This window comes from Schistocerca cancellata, chromosome 4 (assembly GCF_023864275.1).
Source record: "Schistocerca cancellata isolate TAMUIC-IGC-003103 chromosome 4, iqSchCanc2.1, whole genome shotgun sequence".
NCBI classification, from domain to species: Eukaryota; Metazoa; Arthropoda; class Insecta; order Orthoptera; family Acrididae; genus Schistocerca; species Schistocerca cancellata.
Window position 1 is genome coordinate 327,427,406 of NC_064629.1, and position 16,977 is coordinate 327,444,382.

Sequence of the window (16,977 nt, forward strand, 5' to 3'; positions counted from 1 at the left end):
AAATTAAAAAAAAAAAAAAAAAAAAAAAAAAAAAAATCATTCATGGTACTTGTTTCCAGCTCTATTGCCTTGGCCAATTATGGTCGTAATTAGTCTCCTGTATCAAAAATAAAGATTATCAATGCACTGAATGATGAGGTGGAACAATCGGGCAAATGTAATGAAAGAATTCAAGTATGAATCGAATAAATCCCAGAAATTATCAACAATGGGATTGAACAGTTTGTATTGAGCAAAAATTAGGTTTTTTTTTTGTTCCTTACGGTAGAACTTTTGTAGTGACATAGAGATGAAAATTTTACAATATTCTATAACCAGTTATGAACCTGTCAGCTCTAAATGTTTGCTATAGAGAGGGGTGTCAAGATAAGAAAAAAAAAATAAGGCAGTACATGCTTCAGGTTGTACCTAATTTTTGTCTTAAGTTGTCTGGGCATAAAATAAGACTTTATCAAGGAATAAGATCTTTCAAAAGAAAATGTTATTTCTCATCGTATCTGCCTGACAAATGTTGTATATGGTAGCTTTACAGACTGTATTTTTAAAAATGTTGTGGCGTAGCAAGACAGCCACGCCACTCGGAAGTAGCCGAAATGCACGCGTTACACACGCCGGCTGGCGTGAGGTCTGAAACAGGATACGTAATGAATGCTATAAAGAAAAGTACGTAGCTGCTGTAATACTTAACTTTAATCCACCATTGTGGTACATCGCTCTTGACGATACAAATGAGACTCTTTAAATACAAGCACTGTAAGGCTAATGGCGCCTTGCTAGGTCGTAGCCATGGACTTAGCTGAAGGCTATTCTAACTGTCTCTCGGCAAATGAGAGAAAGGCTTCGTCAGTGTAGTCGCTAGCAAAGTCGTCGTACAACTGGGCTGAGTGCTAGTAAGTCTCTCTAGACCTGCTGTGTGGTGGCGCTCGGTCTGCAATTACTGACAGTGGCGACACGCGGGTCCGACATGTACTAATGGACCGCGGCCGATTTAAAGCTACCACCTAGCAAGTGTGGTGTCTGGCGGTGACACCACAAAAAATAATACAGCAATAGTACTAATTAAAAGTTGAAAGTAAAAAGTTATAAGCTAATCACGTACATGTGAACTTATTTTTTAAAATAAATAAGAGTCTTGTGCATTTTTTCCTATTGTAGGAGTTGAGGAGCACACTTTTCCCTTTTCCTGTTAAGTCCAAATTATATACAACACATGTTTATGTGTAATGGAACCAAACTGGGGATAGTACAATTAGAACTACTTCTTCTTCTGAATTTACTTTTGGGTCATTGGTGCCATTCACTTACTTCGCTCTTTTGCACAACTGCTTTATGGTATATAATAGATTTTCAGCTATCCCAATAGGTATGACACTGAACTGTATGCAGGGCATAACAATAAAATGACTTCACTTACAAACTCAGACATCTCCTAATATTACACAAAAACTTAAAATTTATTGCCATCATGTCATCTCTAGTAATATGGCATTCACAATAGTTGAAGGATACAAGAGCAAATAAGAGGTTTTCTTATCAAATGAAAAATGTCCCGCTGACATAGAGTTCATGAGAGATGGAGCACAAGCTTGGAATGTTTCATGGATGGGGAACGAAATTGGCCATGTCCTTTCAAAGGAGCGATTTAATGAAATCCCGATAGCTGCAGGTGGATTTGAACTAACATCCTCCCGAATTAGAGTTCAGTGTGCTAATTGCCATGCCCCTTCACTCAGTCCCCTTGATGAGGAGACATACAAAATATGTACGGTGAGCTCTTCAGGAAAATCATGCCACTGCAACTGACACCCCAAATCCTTCATATGAGAAGCTGACAGATGTTTCCTCACCATATGATCCTAAACATATTCAACAGGTAACAGGACAAAAGAATCAGCAGCCAAAGCAGCAAACAGACATTTCAAATTTCTGCAGACTTACTGGATGTACATTCCATGAATGTCAATTATAAGAGATTGAAAATCATGGTTAATAGAAGTTCCAAAATACTGTGCCATCTTTCTGGCAATGTGAGGTTTCGCACCAAATCTTTGTTTCTGTGTTGCCTTGGATACATGGTTCAATGGTCATGATGTCCAGACAACACCCCAGTTCTGTTACTAATTATTACGTGATGTAGCTTCGCTGGTACCAGATGTGCTCGCAAACCTGTTCGTGTAATAAAATTAATGGGAGGTGTCGGAGAGAACATCTAGAAGGTATATTTAGTTCAATACTATTAGCTGAAATTTTATTGCTCATGTAGCTGTCTGAAATGCACCTGAATGACTTATTCTCATTAAAATCAATATTCCATATGTCATTGACAAATGATGAGCAATAGAGTGCAAGGCTAGAAAAAAATTATATCTTCCAGAATCTGTCTGGCATTTACACAGTGCACAGCATTCCCACAATTCTCAGTCACATTAGACAGTACAGGTGGAACAGTCCACATAAAAACCAAGCCTATCTAGCTGGTGATGAAGCCCCTTTCTTACTTTTCTAAATGTCCAAAATATATACACATGCTCCAATGAGCGCTCCATAGCACTTTGACATTCATCTGCGAGTAGTCAGGACAGGTGATCTACCTTCATCTTTCTTCACATCTTTAATTTCTGAAGTAGTTTTAGTTATTTCTTTCTTGTGGTTTCTCTGGTCACCTGATGCACATCTTCCCATGTTTTACCTTAGCTGTAACCTTCAGAGCATCAAAACAAATCTCACACCAATCATATTTTATATTCCAGTAATCCACATTTTCTTGATTTGACCTTTTATATTTCATCTTGTACTACTGTTATTGTAGTATATACATGCAAATGAAAACTCAATTTACTAAAAAATGTTGGCCAACAGTGTATTTTGAGAAGTATCTTTGACTATTTCATGTTCTGATTTTTAAAACAATAAGCATGTTTCAGTTATATGAGATTTTATTGAGTTTTAGAATGCTGTTTCTTCTTTCATTACTTTTTCTTCCTTGCCCAGACTCCTATTACCTTTTACTTCTTACTCTCTAGTACTGTCCTAATATAGTTTCCCAGAACTACTGTAATTTAACTTTCATTTAGATAGATGAAATTATTTCTCTGCTTATTTATATTTCTTTCCTGTGCCCACAGCTTCTGGTTTTTAAACAGATGAATAAGCCCATAATGGATAATTGACAACATGTTTCTTTGAGTTCTGATGACACTGCACTGCTCAGAGTAGAATTTTAAACCACATTTTTTCACGTCTACTGTTCTGACCCCAATGTCTGTTTCCCAAACAGGTTATTACCATTCTTTGGATTTTTTTGTCAACACACTGTTGACTTCATTAACTTTCTACTTTTGTAATTTACATTAACAACATGAAACCCCAATGTTTCCTTCTCCATCAACATGTTTTGCCTGTTTCCAGAATGAGATTTTCACTCTCCAGCGGAGTGTGCGCTGATATGAAACTTCATGGCAGATTAAAACTGTGTGCCGGACCGAGACTCGAACTCGGGACCTTTGCCTTTTGTGGGCAAGTGCTCTACCAATCGAGCTACCCAAGCACAAGTCACGCCCTGTCTTCACAACTTTACTTCTGCCCGCGAAAGGCAAAGGTCCTGAGTTCAAGTCTCGGTGCGGCACACAGTTTTAATCTGCCAGGAAGTTTCATGATTTCCCTGTGTCCATCACACAAGTGAAGTTCACATATTTACCTGCTTCTTAATGTCACAAAATATCTGTTGTATGTGTTGTCCGTTCCATATTTTTTCTGATCAATTCCTAAATGGACAGCCAGCAGAGTGGGAGCTTATGTACAGCTTTATTTAAAAAGCAAGGCTCAACCAAAAACTTAAAAGACCTTTCACCAGGCTATGTGCAGCTGGAGTGCTCCTGGCACTCTGACATAAAAAGTGTTCATTACTACTGATGCAAGTACTTTTGGGACCACTTCTCTACCCTCTGTTTCTTCTTATCTTTATTGCCTGTAGAAATAACTTTTAATAGTTCTGTTACAGTGTCCGGTTCTTCCAAGTGCAGTTTTCATTTATCACAAAGATGACCATGAATAGTACAACAAGTTAAAGTATATCTTTGTTTCAAATTAACTGATGAACTGAACATATGATTATTGATTTAAATGCAACTGTCTGAAGAAGCACTTGCCTGGTCTCTTTGCAAGCTTACAATAAAGGACATGGATATGTTAGACTCAACAATGCTCAGAGGACTGAAAGCAAACTGAAGGTAATAAATGTTTAAAAGAAGAAGAAATAATGTTTAGCACAAAGTGACCACATCCTGTAACCAACAGACAAGCATGCAATTGTGAAAGAAGTGCACATGCAGCATTACAGCCCAGTTGAACAGTGTGACAAACTCCCTGCAGATGAAGCTGTAGAAGCACGACAAGCTTTTTATCTAGCTTCGGTACAGACATCCTAGCGCTGGAGGATCTATTTACATGCATGTGGGAGCCTTTAGTACAAATATTATACCTCTGCAAGGCAGCTTGATCTTCTGATCTCAGAAACCCATCTCGTTCTTTATTGAAATTGAAGTGTAGAAGCATTTCCTGGCCAGGACCAGCAGTTGCAAATGCTACAGTTGCTGCCTGCTGATGCTGATGGGCTGTCACTTCACCCTCATCACTGTTTTCTGGTGACTGAAACAAAGTGAAGAAAGTTAATAAACAGGGAACAATCTGAGTGTCAATCTCCAGGAATGTAGCAATGGTGCTACAATGAGGCCCTCTTGAGAACTCCGTTTTGTGCATGCAGACTGCTTCTAAGCGACATTTTGCTGACGGTTTGTAGGTGACGGATTGTATATTTTTCAATTACTGTTTAACGTACACTTTCCACTTGTCTACATTGTTTTACCTGCTTGTTCATGAAAAATTTTAGATTTCATATAATCTGGGCTTATAAAGATTCAGTTTTTACACAACAATACTTTTGTTACAATCACTTTTCCAACTAAATGCCATAAAAATATAAATAAAATTAACTCTTTCTTAACATCTTAACAACTCTAGCATTGCAAGTTACAGGAATTTTAGTGCATGATTCACGATTTCTAATTCTAAGTTTACTGACAAACCCACAATGTAATATGTTTGTGGCATATGATAATCTTGAACTCCAATAGATGATGCCTTCCCAAGAAGAGTTCAAAATTTTGTAGAAGTTTGTGCAGCACCATGAATTTTATATGAGGCTCTTGCTCCCAACCCAATCAAATAAGTTGGAGATGCCAGATGAGAAAACAAAAAACAGATTCTCATTATCTACAGATATCGTATGATCTTTGCAAAGAGGTTTGGCATCCTCTGTCACATAACAACAATGTGCTGAATTCATTCCACAATTAACTGCAGTAGTTCTGTATATTGAATTTGGAGGAACAAGTTATTATATGGCTGGTCATAATGTTCTTGCTAATGATTATTTTCACTGGTCCTCCGGTACGCCCAGTAATTTTTGAAGTGTAAATATTCAAAGTGTTATATTTTTTGTGGCATTACGAAACCTAACATGATATCTCACAATCAGTATTTTTAAAATATGCCTCCTAATAATAATAATAATGATGATGATAATTGGCCAGGTGTGAGTAGGACTTGCACTTCGATGGTACCATACAAAACTTAACTATGTATATAGACGGCTCAGTCATTCCAGAAATTGAGAATCTCAATAATTTTTGCCTGTTAACATTGATAATGACAAGATATCAATCCCAGGGATCTCAAGGCTTTTGAGAATGTTTTAATTTAAAGTTGGATACCAAATGACAAAAGTAAATTTTTTTCATGTGATATAATTAAACATTAACAATTTCCTAATTCTTGTCTTTGCTTTTACTGTGAATACTGGCTTCCTGCAAAGTTTCATGATTCTAGACCAACCGGAAGTACTCTATAGGTTTTAATTAATGAATTTGTGAGTACCAAAGTATATGACATAAACGGCCATATCTCTCGATTAGATCAACTTAGAAGCTAATATTTATTACACTGCTAAAAGACCATAGACCTTAGGGTACGACAAATTTCGACTTGTTATATTTACCTGTTCCTGAGAAAAAGGGTTTTCAACAGTCTGACAGACAGATGGAGAACAAAGTGAGCCTATAAGGGCTCCAATTTTAATGATTAAGGTAACAGAACCCTAAAAATGAAATGGTATATACAGCAATATAACGGTATGTAAGTAATATAAATGAGTATAAGAAGTATATGATGGAATACCACATGAAAACTGGAAATGAAGTCCCCTGCTTCTTGTCAGAGCGTAGGGTAAGATGTGGGAGACCCGCTCCGCCGTACTAGGCAAGGTCCGAATGGAGGTGGTTTGCCGTTGCCTTCCTCCAACCGTAATGAGGATGAATAATGATGATGATGATGATGATGAAGACACAACAACACTCAGTCATCTTGGAGCAGGTGAAACACCTTGACCCCGCCGGGAATCGAACCCAAGACCCCGTGCTCGGGAAGCGAGAACACTACTGCGAGACCACGAGCAGCAGACACATGCAAACTAGTGAAAAGTAATTCATGAAATAAAGGAATAACTATGCCTGGTTTCATACATACTGTCATTGGGAAAAGATGTTTGCAGAGAGTATACATGGTTACATTCTTACTCTACCCCTCAACTGTTCAGCTGGAAACAACTCTTGGGGCTTCTGATATGAACTCGCTTCCATAACTCATTCAAGCATTTCTGTATCATGTACCGGTGTGTCCAAGAATAGTTTATTTTTTTGATTCCTTGTGTTAACATTGACTACTACAGGTCACATAATGACCTGGGACAACTGGGAAAAATCAGGGAATTTTTTAGCACTCCGGAAATTATTTATTGTTTTAGTTTTCAGTTAAATTTTTAAAATTTTGCCTGGTAAGAACTGATACAGTAAGAAAGAATTCCACTTTAGTCAGCTACTGCAGAAAAATACAGCAGCAATAACAAATGAGAGGATAACATGAAAATAAAACTTTAGTTGCAAAGAAAATGTGCCATTTACAACAACAAAACACAGTGCACACACAACTGTCTGCCGACAGCAAAATTTAGAATGAAGATTATGTAATACTTCGTAACAACAAACTGCTTTCAATGAGTGTCATGTCACAACTACTTACATTTCTAACAGGTTGTAGGAAAATCTTGCGAATGGTGGTTTGGGAAGCATTACTCCACACAAAATTTCCTTTTACGCAAGACAAATTATGTTTCGTGTGAAACTGTCTGATGACTTTCTTAAATCACGGAGCATTTGACTCTCTTTCAAAAATTAACACTCTGAAGACTAGTCACTTAGAAAAATTTTGGGACTGGAAAACCAGCCAGCCATTTATGCCATTATTTAAATTTTTACTGGCACATTTGTGTTTGATATATCTTGAAGCTAAACGAGACCAAGCTTCACGGTTACTTTTTCATATTTATTTTCATTCTTTGACAGATTATAGATTATACAAGAACGACGGCAAAAATTATAATTATACTTAAAAAAAAGTACGAAGTGATTTCTTGAGTAATTTAACACTTGACTGGCTTTTCTATGCAGAAAACTGAAGTGGTCGATGGTACATGTTTTCTGCCAGGTAACAAACAAAATGTTCAGTGCATAACAGTGAAATTTATAATCATACTTGTTAGTAATATTCAGCTGCTGCAATTTAAGATGTGCTCTAAGGATCCTGCCTAACCACACTCTTGAAGAGAGAGGGGTAGAGGTCTGTGCGGATGCGGATATATCCACGGTATTTGTTCCTTGGCGGACAAAATCGTGACCGGTGTGGATATCCATGGGTCATCTGCAGATAATGAGCGAGGCATCTGCCCAGTACGTATGCTGCAATGTTAGTTGAAAACTTCAATTCTGTTGACATTCTTGGAATCTTGCAGGGCCCGGGTAGAGCGGATGTCTGTTGTCCTCAGCCCCAGGCTAAGACCGACGTAGCTGTACCCAAGAGACCTGCGCCTAATCCGCTTCCGCGACCGTGTCTTTTGTGTGGCCTGTGAAGTGCTCTCTGGGTGGCAAACCTGCCCACTGTCTACCAGACAGGTGCCCATTGCAATTTTCCGCTGCCTTCAGTTAGCGCTTTGTAGTGATCAAGTGACAACATGCATCGTAGCAAATATCAGTGAGAGTTCTTTCTTCAAATGAACACCATATCGATGGATACAATTTTGTGTAAGGTGAAAAAAGGTGAGTTTACATTAGTGAAGGAAAACAAATTGAAATCGCCTATTTGGAAAAAATTCGGATACGTATTTGATGGTAATGAAAAGATAAAAGATATAGTGCCTTGTTTTGCATGTAAAAATGTATATTCCTACACTGGACACAAAAATGGAACATCAAATTTGCTAAAACATTCGTGTGAGGCTGGACAAAGTAGCATAATTACTTATTTAAATACCAAGAGAGGCGTGAAAGTTCCTGAAATTCCGCCAAATTTGGAGACAGCCGCGACAGAAAAACTTATCAATCTTGTCAGCAAAGACATTTTACCATTCGAAGCTGAGTGTGGATCTGGATTTCTCGAGACGGCACAGTTTCTTATTGATGTGGGGGCCAAGTACGGTGCAGTGAGTGCTAAGGAAGTGCTACCTCATCCAGCCACCATATTCAGAAATTTGAAGGAAACGGCCGATCGTCTGCGTGAAACTGTCTCCGCAGAAGTGAAGAATATATTCAGAGATATAGGTGGAGCACTAACTGTCGATTTATGGACTGATTCGTACCGTAAAATAAACTATATGGGAGTGACTGCATATTATGTTAATTATGAAGAACTGAAACTTGAGGACCAAGTGTTGTGCACCAGAAATTTTGAGAGTGAGATTAAAAAAACAGGAGAAAACATTAAACTTGAATTAATTAAGATACTACGGTCATTCGATTTATTCAGTGCTGTGAATAACATCGTGTTCATTACGGATAGAGGTCCAAATATTGTGGCAGCACTTCGCCAATACAAGAGGCTCTCGTGCTCAGCACACATTCTTAATACTGTGCTGGAGCACACGACTTGAGGAGACGCAAATGATGAGAAGAGACGTGCAACGACTAATAAATTCCTGTCGAGCTATCACAACTTTCTTTAAAAGATCTGGTCTTCAGAATCACCTTCAGAAGTCATTGAAAGGAGATATAGACACACGATGGAACAGTAAATTGGATATGTTTGAGTCTATTAATTCACAATGGTTTGCAGTTCTGTCAATTTTGTCAGAGAAAAATCAAGATAATTTGATTGATTCTATAGACAAGAGGATGTTGGAAGATATAATAACCTTTCTGACACCATTTAAAATAGCTTCTTGTGATCTAGAAGCCTCCAAAACCCCTAAGCTTTATTTATGTGTGTTGTGGAAGTTAAAACTTCTCTCCCTCCTTGAAAAAAATGATGGCGACAGCCCATTTCCGATAGATTTAAAGAGTACAGCCAAATCTATTTTAATCAGCAAATGGGACATAACAGTAACCCATAAACTTGCATCGTTTTTAAATCCAAAATATAAAAACCTAAAATTTCTTAGCAGTGCCGAAAAAGATGAAGTTGTAAAGGAAGCGAAAAATTACGTTGCGAGAAATTGTCCACAGTTAAAAGATAAGGAGGAAACAACATCCGGAATTCCTGCAAAGAAACAGAAGTCTGATGTACTTTTTAATGAATTTGAAGATTCCTCAGAAGATCTGGACTTTGTGTCATACGAATGATAAAGTCCAATTTTCGCAAAGCATCGATCAGATAGCTTGGTGGCATGGACGTGAAAACGTCTATCCATGTCTTTCCAAACTCGCATATCGTGCACTGCATTCCAGCGTCCAGCGCACCATCTGAGAGAAGCTTCTCTACTGCGGGACAAATAATGCAGGACTGACACACATCTTTGAAGCCACAGACGATTGATGACATCATGTTCCTGCATAGTAATCTTCCAAATTAAAAAGGTACTTGTACAGCTTCTCTTACTTCACTGTATTTTTTGGGCTTATCTGAATTAGTTACAATTTTTTTTCATCTGATTCTTTCTTTTACAGAATTTGAATCAGAAGCAAGCAGAAGATGAAAATATTTAATCTGAAGCCTGTGAGTTTTTATTGTCATATTTATAGTAAAGAATTTCCTCAACATATTGTTAGTATTTTTACTATTCCCAACAAGAACATTTAAGTAGCATTAGGTAAAATAAGGAAATATTTAACAAGCAATTTGTTTTGTTGTAATTTTCATATTAAAGAGCTCAATTTTAAGTTTTTACTCTTTACAACAAGAACATTCAACAGCTAACACGTCAATATTATTAAACTAGGCAATGATGATCTCAAGTGCCTACCTAAATTTTAGCGTGCACTACAGTAACATTTGCAGCCACCGAGCATTGTCACTCTTTGTGAACAGTGAAACAGCCCGGCCGGAGCGGTGGCACGGCGGGCCTTACTACGGCTCACAACCACCAACAAGCTGTGACTGCGATAGCCCATGAAAGATTATTCTGATCACATTGAAAACTTACAAAATATTCAAATCATCCAAAATAATAATGTGTCTTTTAATTTACCAGCCAATTAGTAAAGATAAGGGCCGAAATTCGTAACAAAATAAGTATTAACTGCGAAATCTACTGCACATTTTGTCTTAGTAATTTAGACCAATGTTGAGGATGTTTTAAAGTGTGAAAAACTTTGTTTAGTTGAGAATGAAACAGACATTTGATTTATCACTAGGTCTTAATTCGATAAATCAGCCAAAAGGTGAGGTTCGAGATTTGAATCGTATTTTTAGCTAAAGCTAAATGGACTCCTAATTTCTATAACGACTGATTTTGTTGTCACTCTTCGGAAGAAGAGTTATTTCTTCCAGACAACGTCAATTATTGCTGGCAGTTTAACTTTTGCACAGGTGCGCCAGCGTTTTGCAGTGTAGGCCTAATACTGTAAATATTTTCACCTGGAAATGATGACGACTGAATGTGTAAGCTATAATATAATCATCAGCTGCATGAATGGCTTCAAAATTTGACACATCCAAGCAGTGAGCACAAAAAAAAAAAAAAAAAACTGTCAGTAAATGATGCAATGTGCTAGTAACAGTTTAAAACAATCGTCATTTTCAGCTGCCTTGGCACAAGAGTAGCGAAATATAATTGTTTCTGTACACATATTTTCATCATTTAATACTATTACATTGAATTTTATTTTTTTTAAATAGCATTTCCAATCTCACAAGATCCGAGCCGCTTCTGTGTGTGCTCCGGAGTGCCAATGCTTTCCTGTTTGGAATGGTCTGCTTTAGATTAGGTATAGAGCATTTCCTGTGATTTAAGAAGTCAAAAGTAGTTAAGTTGCCACAGAAATGACACCCTAACAATAACTATGTCATTACATACCATAATTCTAATAACTACTGTCTATTACTATCAATTACTCATTCAAAACTTAAATATATGCGGATGCGGATAAGGAACTTGCGGATGCAGATTAATTGCTGCGGATGTGGATGTGGTTGCGGATCAGGACCTTGTGGATGCAGTGTGGATGTGGATTGCACTTTTCTTATCCGCGCAGACCTCTAGAGAGGGGAAAAAAAACAGCAATAATTTTTTGATGACCTATGGTATATGTGAAATTTTAGCTTTTCTTCTAACTATAACATATGTATTTAATTTAGACCATTAACTATTCGAATTTGTGAGATTTTGCTACTGGCTGATTACATCACCCATCCTATGTTCTGAATATCTGCTGTCAATTGCTGGTGAGACTACCTGCAATGAGCTATGACTGGTTGGTGAAAATGCATTGTGCAACACAATCTCCATTTCAGAGCTTTGGAAGCTACCATGCTGTATTTGGTGGAATTCGTATTTATACTTTCGTAATATGAAAATCTGGGGTGTACATGTTGTCGTGCATCACAGATCTTCCCAAAACATGCTGATTTTTGCTAGGTTTCATTTCCTAAAATGCCAGGAAGTTCTACACATGTGTATAAAACCTTTACTATTCAAACAGTAGTTTTACAGGTCTGATGGAAAGTACAGTGCCACTAACACAAAAAAAAAAATGTATTTTCACCACCAAAAGTGTATTTTTAACAGGGAAAAACCTGTGCCCATCCCCTTCCCTGGAGGCACCTCCATTGCAATATGTCATAAAACTGAGAAAGAGAAAAATAGTGACTAATTTGAATTTCCTTTCCACTCATTCTCCAATTAATTTCTATTAGCTTCCATGCCTATGAGCTTCATTTTCAACACACTCAGCTTCAGACACTCTTTCTTCCTTTATACTCAAACTTGTACTCTCATTCTGTCCAGGAAGTCTTCCCTGACCTGGGGTTCTGGGCAACTTTTCCAAACTCTCCCAATTTCCTAAACCTCACCAGTCCTTTTCTTTCATCCCTCTTCCTTCCCCTCTAACCCTTCTGCATGAAGGAGCCACTGGCTCCAAAAGCTTCCAGACTTCCTTTACCTTTAATTGTGGGTGCTCTCCTCCACTTTGTGAGTATTTTTTTTAATACAGTAACTTTATACTCAATAAGATGTTCAAAGTCTCTCTCATCTTGTACTAGTGTCATAATAATGCAAAATTATTTATATGATGTTCTCCAATTTTCAAATTTATGTCTGTCTCATCAATCACCACTCATAACCCTTTCTTTAAAATATATAAGGGTGTGTTGAAAAATAATGCCTCCAAATTTTTATGTGAAAACTCTTTTAAAAATAAAACAAATGTCAGTAATGTTGTACATATTTATTCTTCACGTCTGCATACTTACAGCCCTCTGCCACTAGAGGGCACCAAATTGTAGCTTGTAACTATGTCAGAGTGTGAGAAACAGTGTGCTGTGATTGAGTTTCAAATTCAAAGAATTCATTCACACGTAGCGCACAGTCTCCTTCAGCTTGACAATGCTAAACTACACATGAGCCCTGTGAGATCTGCAACAATGCGATGTATCAGGTCACTGTCACTGATCTCCCTCCATACAGTCCTGTCTTCACTCTGTCAGTTTTTCATCTGTTTCCAAAACTTAAAGACCACCTTTCAGGGCTTCACTTTGATAGTGATGACACGGTGCAAGCAGAGGTTAGGTTATGGCTCCCATCAACAAAGTCAAACATTCTACAGCGATGGTATCAGCAAACTGGTCTCTTATTGGGAGAAATGTGTTCATCAGTAGGGTGGTGACAATGCTGAGAAATAAACCCATAAAAAAAGCAACACCATGAAGGAATTATCAAAGTGGAATTGAAATTGGTAGATGGCTGTACATGTATAGACAAACAAATGATTACAATTTCAGAAAAATTGGATGATTTACTCAAGAGAAAGAGCTTCTCAAATTGAGCACGCCAGTAACACATTGTTCCACCTCTGGCCCTTACGCAAGCAGTTGTTTAGCTTGGCACTGACTGATAAAGAGTTGTGGATGTCCTCCTGAGGGATGTTGTGTCAAATTCTGTCTAACTGGTGTGTTAGGCTGTCAAAATCCTGAGCTGATTGGAGGTCTCTTGAAACAACACTCCAAATATTTTCAACTGAGGAAAGATTCAACAACCTTGGTGGCCAAGATGGTGTTTGGTGAGCACGAAGATAAGCAGGAGAGACTCTTGCTGTGTGCGGGCAGGCATTATTTTGCTGGAATGTAAGCCCAGGATGGCTTGCCATGAAGGGCAACAGAAGGGGCCATAGAATATTGTTGACACACCACTGTGCTGTAAGGATGCCAGGGTGCCATGGATAACAACCAAAGGGGTCCTCTTATGACATGCAATGGTACCCCAGACCATCACTCCTGGCTGTTAGATCATATGACGGGTGAGCCAGGTTGGTATCGCACCACTGTCCAAGGGGGAGGGGGGGAGGAGAGGGAGGGCATGGGGGTCTCCAGACACATCTCCCAAGAATCTGATTGCCTGGAGTCTCTAGAGACGTCCTGGACAGCAGTGGGATACCAACCTGACTGTTGCCCACCATATGCCCCAACAACCAGGAGTGATGGTCAGGGGTACCATTGCACAGCGGGACTCGCTCTTCATTGTCGTCCATGGCACCCTTACAGTACAGTGGCATGTCAACAATATTCTATGCCTCATTTTGTTGCCCTTCATGGCAAGCCACCCTGAACTTACATTTCAGCATGATAATGCCCACTCATAGACAGCGAGAATTTCTACTGCCTGACTTTGTACTTGTCAAAACCCTTGGCGACCAAGGTCACCGGATCTCTTCCCAATTGAGAACTTTTGGAGCATTATGGGAAGTGCCTTCCCTGAACATCAGTTCCACTTACACAGGGTGTCGGGTTGAAGACTGTTGTAGCTTTCCAGCTTCAGTGGATGTTGGAGTACGTACTTGCATAATTACCATATTTACCCCATGATAAGACGAGGTCTTTTCCAAAATTTGTCATCTGAAAAATATAGAGTTGTTTTATATTTGCAGATTAAACTATTGCTGCTGAGGACAACTTTTTATGTTGTTTAACAGATTAATATAGAGTTTGTCTTAAATTTGCAACTGAAGCTTTGGCTACTGAGGTATGAGGATATGAGGTATGAGGGAATGATAGAAGATGTGCCAGCTGCTAGTTCTACATAGCCAATGACAGTGCACTGGGCAGACAATATGTTTGACAGCAAGAGATATTGTACCATTCTCACACCGCACAGAAGTAAAAACATTATGTGCTGAGAAAAAAATGGTGGTTTTTTGGTCCCACTGTAACCACAATCTCAGAAATCACAACACATTCAGAAGAAATAGCCAAATACTTGTGATAATGAAGTTATAAGATTCGCCAATTTCCTGTTAGGATGATGACAATGATGGTTAAAAATAATGATACCAAAGACAATAGCAAACAAAGAGAACGCAGTTACGATAAAAATTACTGTAAACCATTTCTTTTTGTTTATTTTACTTCTCCTTGTACTATCAAAAAGAAGACAGTGAATAAATGCCACAAGTTTATGATATGTGCATTGTTAACTTATTAGGCAGATACCTTAAATCAATAAAAGTTTGTAGTTTTGATTAGTCAGAATATGTTAAAAAAATAAATATGAGCTTCTTAAAAAATGGAAAAAGGGGGGGAGGAGGTGGAGAGAGGGTGTCATCTTATATTCAGTGTTTTCTTATACTCAGGTAAATACAGTACATGGCTTCCCTTCAACGCAAATAGCCATTATGCAATCTCTGGCACTGTGGCAGTTTTTTAGTGTTAATTATTTCTCCCAAAATTGCAAAGCCTACTCTTGTGAGCTGACAGCTTCATTGCTTAAATAGTGAAGAGAGTGATCGGCAGAGTTAAGATGTCCACTGCCTCTCCAATAAAATAAAATAAATTTGTATGGGATGATTGGCTAGGAGTTCCACATTCCCACATCACTGAGAAGTGAAGGCTGGTGTAAGGCCAGAATGAAAAACTTTAGCACTAGACCACCAAGCCCGACTGCCCTTCCAATGATCTTCACTTGTGCTAAGTGCATCAATAACTAAACTTCAAATTTCATACTTAATAGTAGTTTCCTTTCCAATATCAGACCATTCAACAGTCGTCTCACATATATTATAATTTAGCAAGAACACATTGATATCACTAACATAGTTCTTCCATATCCTTGCACTATCAATGAATAAAGGTGAGTTGCTACACACAACAACAATCACGGAACAACAGAAAAAAACAGTCACAAGTAAATGATGAAAGGCTTAATAATATTATGAATAAAACCGTGTTCTGGACAAAAGAAAACTATTTCAATGACAATCAATGAAGATATTAGCTAGGTTTAGTTTAGAGGTCTCAAAAGAAAAAGACTGTTTTGTTATTTAGGATAAAGAGGAAAATGCAACTCTTGACATAATAATTACACAGAGAGACCTTTGCATTCTTTACCATATATAATGGTAAGACAGAGATTTAGGAACTAGGTTTTAACTTGTAAGACATTTCCAGGGGCAGATGTGGACTCTGAGCACAATCTGTTGGTTATGACCTGTAGATTAAAACTGAAGAAACTGCAAAAAGGTGGGCATTTAAGGAGATGGGACCTGGATAAACTGAAAGAACCAGAGATTGTACAGAGTTTCAGGGAGAGCATAAGGGAACAATTGACAGGAATGGGGGAAAGAAATACAGTAGAAGAAGAATGGGTAGCTTTGAGGGATGAAGTAGTGAAGGCAGCAGAGGATCTAGTAGGTAAAAAGACGAGGGCTAGTAGAAATCCTTGGGTAACAGAAGAAATATTGAATTTAATTGATGAAAGGAGAAAATATAAAAATGCAGTAAATGAAGCAGGCAAAAAGGAATACAAACGTCTCAAAAATGAGATCGACAGGAAGTGCAAAATGGCTAAGCAGGGATGGCTAGAGCACAAATGTAAGGATGTAGAGGCTTATCTCACTAGGGGTAAGATAGATACTGCCTACAGGAAAATTAAAGAGACCTTTGGAGATAAGAGAACCACTTGTATGAACATCAAGAGCTCAGATGGAAACCCAGTTCTAAGTAAAGAAGGGAAAGCAGAAAGGTGGGAGGAGTATATAGAGGGTCTATACAAGGGCAATGTACTTGAGGACAATATTATGGAAATGGAAGAGGATGAAGATGAAGATGAAATGGGAGATATGATACTGCGTGAAGAGTTTGACAGAGCACTGAAAGACCTGAGTCGAAACAAGGCCCCTGGAGTAGACAACATTCCATTGGAACTACTGACGGCCTTGGGAGAGCCAGTCCTGACTAAACTCTACCATCTGGTGAGCAAGATGTATGAAACAGGCGAAATACCCTCAGACTTCAAGAAGAATATAATAATTCCAATCCCAAAGAAAGCAAGTGTTGACAGATGTGAAAATTACCGAACAATCAGTTTAATAAGCCACAGCTGCAAAATACTAACACGAATTCTTTACAGACGAATGGAAAAACTAGTAGAAGCCGACCTCGGGGAAG

At 38.2% G+C, this 16,977-nt stretch overlaps 1 protein-coding gene and 1 long non-coding RNA gene across 2 annotated transcripts in view; both read right to left on the minus strand.

Annotated features, from left to right (window-relative positions):
- Window positions 1–16,977, minus strand: part of LOC126183809 (uncharacterized) — a 280,828-nt gene that overhangs the window by 53,210 nt on the left and 210,641 nt on the right. The window lies entirely within an intron of this gene.
- The window catches only part of LOC126183806 (zinc finger protein 85-like), a 91,388-nt gene that overhangs the window by 14,372 nt on the left and 60,039 nt on the right, over window positions 1–16,977 (minus strand). The window contains exon 5 of the mRNA XM_049926055.1: window positions 4,481–4,647. Coding sequence (XP_049782012.1) covers window positions 4,481–4,647 — 167 coding nt within the window. The remainder of the gene's footprint in view (window positions 1–4,480; window positions 4,648–16,977) is intronic.